This window comes from Pan troglodytes, chromosome 1, assembly GCF_028858775.2.
Source record: "Pan troglodytes isolate AG18354 chromosome 1, NHGRI_mPanTro3-v2.0_pri, whole genome shotgun sequence".
NCBI lineage: Eukaryota > Metazoa > Chordata > Mammalia > Primates > Hominidae > Pan > Pan troglodytes.
Genome location: NC_072398.2, coordinates 190105257 through 190111544, shown reverse-complemented (window position 1 = coordinate 190111544; position 6288 = coordinate 190105257). Strand labels below are relative to the sequence as shown.

At 56.3% G+C, this 6288-nt stretch overlaps 1 protein-coding gene across 1 annotated transcript; it reads right to left on the bottom strand.

The window, feature by feature from the left end:
* Window positions 1-1771: 1771 nt before the first annotated feature.
* CITED4 (Cbp/p300 interacting transactivator with Glu/Asp rich carboxy-terminal domain 4) lies at window positions 1772-3154 on the bottom strand. The gene has a single exon (XM_001172473.8). It carries the CDS (start codon window positions 2843-2845, stop codon window positions 2291-2293), a length of 555 nt encoding a protein of 184 aa, XP_001172473.2. The 5' UTR covers window positions 2846-3154; the 3' UTR covers window positions 1772-2290.
* Between the last annotated feature and the right edge of the window lie 3134 nt (window positions 3155-6288).

The following is a 6288-nucleotide window of genomic DNA, read 5'->3' as shown; positions in this document are numbered from 1 at the left end:
GGGTTCTGGGCAAAGCAGCGGGGCGGTGGGGTGGGCAAATGCCAGCCCCTCTGAGCCCAGAGCTCAGGCCAGTCCCTTCCCAGAAGCCTCTCTTCCTTTCTCTCTTCATCCTGTCCCAGAAATCCCATGATCTTAGGGAGACCTTTATTCATTTGCCAAACACCTCCTGTCACCAGCCACATTCCATCCTGGTAGCTTCAGAGCACAGTAGGTCCTGGGAGAACTCACAGGCTGGTGGAGGGTCACATCCACAAAAAAGCCTGGCTTGAGAGTCAAGCCCAGCTGCTGGGGACAGAAGGTCTCAGCCTGGTGTTCCCCTCCAGTGTCCCTGGAATCCATGCTCTCCTAGAGAATGCCCCACCACCCGTCCTAGCACTGTCCGCAGCGTCTCTGACCCGGCCTCCTCCCTGACTTCAATCTCTTTCCCAGCTTTTCTCCCACATCTCAGAAGCACCTAGGGATTTTTCCAGAGTGAACTGCAGACGGTGGCCAGGAACTCACGCTGGTGCTCAGGACTCTGAGGCCAAATCCTGCCAGGCCTGGGCACACTCCACATCCCTCATGTGTAGAATGAGGACTGTGCTTGCCTCACAAAGTTGTCGTAAAGCCATTCGACCTTTCTTGTACCTTCTAGACACCCCACACCTTCCCCAAACATTCATCGTACTTGTGTGCCTTCCTGCCTTGAAACAGGCTCCTCTCCTAAAAACATATTCATCACTCAAGGCTCTGTTCATCACATCAAATGTCACCGCTTCCCTGAAGCCTGAACTGACCCCAACCTCAACTATTAATAGCTGAAACTGCTCCCTTCTCTGGGTGTGCCCGCTTGGCCGGTCTATTGTCCTGGCTGTACAATCCCCCGCTAGAACTATTTTCTTTTTTCTTTTTTTTTTTTGAGGAGTCTCGCTCTGTTGCCAGGCTGGAGTGCAGTGGCATGATCTTGGCTCACTGCAACTTCTGCCTCCTGGGTTCAAGCGATTCTCCTGCCTCAGCCTCCCGAGTAGCTGGGACTATAGGCGCGCACCACCATGCCCAGCTAATTTTTATATTTTTAGTAGAGACGGGGTTTCACCATGTTAGCCAGGATGGTCTCGATCTGTTGACCTCGTGATCTGCCCGTCTCGGCCTCCCAAAGTGCTGCTTAGCACTGTTTTCTAGAACTCATCACAGTCTTCCTTGCAGCAAGATTAGTTTGTTTTCAGGCCTATCACCCGCCTCCTCCCACCTGGGCTGTGATTCCATGAGAGCATGCACCAGGTTGACACAGGGCCTGGAATAAAATCAGCACCAATCTGTAGAATAATAATTGCCGTCACTTACTGAGAACTGCCCAGGTATTTGGCACTGTGCTAAAGGCAGCGTAACTACCTGAGGAGACGGGGACCATCTCCCTCTGGGAAACAGCCTCAAAAATCAGAACGGATGGTGTCTTGGGCAAAGGAGAGAGTCAGGGTCCAAAGCTAGGCTGTCTGAACCCGGTGCCACCCAGCTCCTCTCTGGCAGAGCACCAAGCTCCCCCCACCCTACCCTAGGAGCTGGGAAGCCCAGTGGGTTACCCCACCACCCAGTGGCAGCCTCTGCCCTCCAGGTTGTGACATAACAATTGCACAACCCACGAGATATTTTTGAAAGAAACTGTCGGTTTCCTCTCCTGGGCACTGCTGGGGACTGTGGCCCCCATGCCATCCAGTGTCTTCAGCAACCTTGGGACTTTGGAAGCTAAATACAGTCAGGGCTCGGGGTGATAAGGAAATGAAAACGGCAAGACTGTAAAGTGACCCAGTTTTATTTTGGTTTTGGAGGCCAGATAGGGCATTGCTTCACAGGTTCGGGCTGTACAACCTTCCCCTCCTTGAGGTGGGAGGCCCAGCAACCACAGGGCCCAGGCAGCGGGGTGGGAGGCTCAGGAGATGGTGGCTCTGGGGACCCGATCCCGAGGAGAGAGGGGGCAGCAGGCAGAGGCCTGCAATGGCTCAGATTGGGGGAAGAGGGCGGCGAGGGGGAGAGGACACGTTCCAAGAACCAGAGTCCGAAAGCTGAAGCTGGTCCAGTCTCTTTCACTTTACGGCCGAGGCTGGGGTCAGAGAAGTGAAGCCAAACTGTCCTCCCGCAGGAGGCAAGGCCTGGAGGGACGCCAGGGTCCCAGTCCGGTGCCGGGCCCTGCGCACACAGCCGCCGCCTCCACCCTCGCGGAGGGCGCGCGCGGGGCCCAGTCGCTGGGTGCAGGGTCCGGCGGGCAGTCGGGCCCCTTCTGCTCTCCGGCACACCGGGTGGGCGCCGGCCGCGCTCAGCAGCTCACGGAGCCGGCGGGCGGCGCGGACCCCAAGTCCGAGAAGCAGTCGAACTCGCTCTGGCCCAGGAAGAGCTCGGGCAGCTCGCGCACGCGGTGCAGCCCGAGCTCCAGCTCCAGCGACGTCAGCGCCTCCTCGTCGATGAGTTCGGCGTCCATGCCGCCCAGGGCGTGCGCGGGCGGCGCCGGGGCTGCGGCGCTGGGCGCCGGCTGCGGGCCCGGGGGGCCTCCCGGAGCGTTGGGGGGCGCGGCCGCGCGGCCGGGGTACGGCGTCGCCACAGGCTGCAGATGCGCGCTGCCCGCGGCCGGCGGAGGCACGGCCGGAAAGGGCTGGAAGGAGGACGGCGGCCCGAAGGCCCCGTACGCCAGGGCCCCGGGTTGGGGGGGCGGCGGCGGCCCCAGCGGAGCCCCCCGCGGCCTCAGCCCACTGTCCAGGCCCGGGCCCGCGTACGGCGGCAGAGTCCGGAGCGCATGAGGGCCATGGGCGGCCGCGGCGGACGGCGGCCTCTGCACCAGGCGGTAGCCCTCGGCGAGCATCAGGTGGTCGGCCATGGCGGCAGGCCGGCTGCCTGCGGGGACAGCGCGCGGTGGTCAGCGCCGGCTCCCCCGGCCCGGGCCAGCGGCTCCTCTGCGGCGGGAGACCCGGGCACCGTGCGGTCCCTGCAGCTCGGCCGGGCGGAGCAAAACCAAACCCGACTGGTGCCCCGGCCCAGCCCACTACTGCGCACCTTGCGGCCGCAGCCTGGGGTCACAAAGGCCCGCACCCTGTAGTGCTCCGAAACCTCCGCGTCGCGTAGCTGGGCTCCGCGTATTCTTATACCCAGAGGCGGGGCTTCCCCGCCCTCGGACGCTCATTGGCTGGTTGAGACGCTTCTGGGCGGGCCGCGCACGCCTGCATCTAGGTCTTGGCCCCGCCCCCCACTGGAACCCCGCCCCTTGGGACTCCGGCCACGCCCCAGGCTCTGAGCACCGCCCTGGGGCGGGGTATTTGGCACTTTCGGAGGGACTCGGTCTGGCCCTCAGGGCTTCGGAATCGGACTTGGCTGGGGTCGAGCTTGAACTGACCAGAAGGTGGGGTGGGAGGGCCAGAGTTTTAGGCCCCCAAGAGCTGCAGGATGTCAGGCCTACGCAACCTTTTAACTTTCCAGGTAGAGACCGAGGCTCAGTGGCGGAAGAGGCTTCCTGGAAATACACAGCAAAGCCTTGATCAAAGTGAGACTGCACAGCTACACAGGGCGCATGCACCTTAGCGGTGCAGGGTCCCCGCAGGAGGTCAGCTGTCCATTCCCATAACCCCCAGGAGAGCCTGTTGCTCCCCCTCTAGTTCCCACTGCACCTTGTCTGTTGAAGCATGTACTTAGTTGTTATTAAAGTAATTTATGGGCACGTCTCCTGAAGGACTTGTTCATCTTCTTCTCAGCACTTGGCCCAGAGCCTGGCCCAGAGCAGGCTTTTAGTAAAAGCTGAGTGAATGAACTAATGATGGAATGAATTGCAACTCTCAGCTGAGCCTCAGTTTCTTCATCTGTAAAAGGTAAAGAACAGCAGCACTGACCCTTTGTGAGGGGTAAGTGAGGGCATGTGTGTACAGTGCCCAGCACAGTGCCTGGTATGTGGTAGATGCTCAAAAGTGTCCCTTAGATGAAAGAAAGGCTATTTAAGTTCTTTTTTTTTTTTTTTTTTTTTTTTTTTTTTTTTTTTTTGAGACGGAGTCTCGCTCTTTCGCCCAGGCTGCACTGCAGTGGCGCTGTCTTGGCTCACTGCAAGCTCCGCCTCCCGGATTCACGCCATTCTCCTGCCTCAGTCTCCCGAGTAGCTGGGACTACAGGCGCCCGCTACCACGCCCGGCTAATTTTTTTTGTATTTTTAGTAGAGACGGGGTTTCACCGTGTTAGCCTGGTCTCGATCTCCTGACCTCGTGATCCGCCCGCCTCGGCCTCCCAAAGTGCTGGAATTACAGGCGTGAGCCACCGCGCCCGGCCAAGGCTATTTAAGTTCTGTCCCAAAGGGCCTTCTCTTGATAACAGCAATAATAACTTGGACTTTTAAAGTGCTTTACATTCTACAAGTATTTTGTTGGGGGCAGGGCATGGATTATCAGCCCCATTTCAGTGATAAGGAGAAGCACACAAAGAGAAAGTGGCTGTCCTGAGGTCACAGGCAGCCAGAGTTAGCGTGTGAATGCCATGTGTTTTCCAAGTCCTTAGGGCAACTGGAGTCTTTCCTGTGGCCAGGAGACAGCCTCCCAGAACCTTACCCTCCACGCATTTGACACTCTCTCTCCCTTCTCTGACCTTCCCCCACCCCGTGGCATCCTTGGGACTTCCTGGAACTTGGGTTTATCCAGTTGATGTAGAGGGGAGAGCCCTAGAGTGAGAATTCAGGGGCCCAAGGTCTTTTCTTCCCTCTTTCTTCTTCTTATTTTTTTAAATAGAGAAGGGAGCGGGGGGGCGGCATGGGGGAGTGAGGAGGGCCTCAGGCTTATCTTGAATCCCTGGCCTCAAGTGACCCTCTCACCTCAGCCTTCCAAAGTGCTGGGATTACAGGCATGAGCCACTGCACCCAGCCAGAGGCCCAAGTTCTAATCATATCTCTGCCACCCACAGGTGTGTGACCTCCACCACCAACCAGCTGTGACTGTTGAGTGTTGAGCAGGGAGTATTACTTGATTCCCCAGGGCCTCAGCTTTCTGCTCTGTGAAAGGGAGACGGTGATCTTGCCTGGTCAGCCTGAGAGCTTGTGGGAAGTGATAAATGACCATGGGTGTGGTCACATTTTTGCAAAGTGTAAAAAGCTACACCCTGGAATTTATTCTCCTGAATCTTTCTCTACAGGTAAGGCTTCTCACAGAAATTCTTAAACCTGGCCATGCCTTACACTTATCTGGAGATGTGGGGGGTAAGGGGTGGGTGAGTGGGGGCTTTGATAAAGATGGAAAATCTCTGCCCAATTTGGGAGATGAAAGTGAGAGGATTGCTTGAGCCCAGGAGCTCAAGACCAGCCTGGGAAACATAGTGAGACCGTGTCTCTACAAAAAGTTAAATAATTAGTTGGGCATAGTGGCATGTATCTGTAGTCTGAGCTACCCAGGAGGCTCAGGTGGGAGGATTAGCTGAGCCCTGGAGGTGGAGGCTGCAGTGAGCCATGATGGCACCACTGCACTCCAGCCTGGGCGACAGAGATCTTGTCTCAAAAAAATCAACAAGCAGGCCAGGTGAGTGGCTCACGCTTGTAATCCCAGCACTTTGGGAGGCCGAGGCAAGTAGATCCCTTGAGCTCAGGAGTTCGAGACCCCTGTTTCTGAAAAAATAAAAAATAAAAAATTAGCTTGGCATGGTGGTGTGCACTTGTAGTCCTTGCTACTTGGGAGGTTGAGGTGGGAGGATCACTTGAACCTGGGAAGTTGGCTACAGTGAGCTATGATCGCACCACTGCACTCCAGCCCGGGCAATGTAGGGAGACCCTCTCTCAAAAAACAAACAAAACAAACAAAAAATTATTCTGCCATCATTGGTCTTAGGTCACCAGCATTTGGGAGCCATTGCACCACCAGATGATTTTCCATTTTAAAAAAAATGTGTGTGTAACTAATGTTTAAGAAGTTCTTTAGGCCGGGCATGGTGGCTCACACCTGTAATCCCAGCACTTTAGGAGGCCAAGGTAGGCAGATCACCTGATATAGGAGTTTGAGACCAGCCTGGCCAACATGGTGAAACCCTGTCTCGACTAAAAATACAAAAATTAGCTGGGTGTGGTAGCACACGCCTGTAATCTCAGCTACTCAAGAGGCTGAGGCAGGAGAATTGCTTGAACCCAGGAGGCGGAGGTTGCAGTGAGCCGAGATAGTGCCACTGCACTCCAGCCCCAGCGACAGAGTGAGACTCCATCTCAAAAAAAAAAAAAAAAGAGAAAAGACAAAAAAAAAAAAAAAAAAGGAAAAATAGAGTAGGAAGGAGGTTGGGGTGCAGGGGAGGAGGGGAGCAAGTTGTAGTATT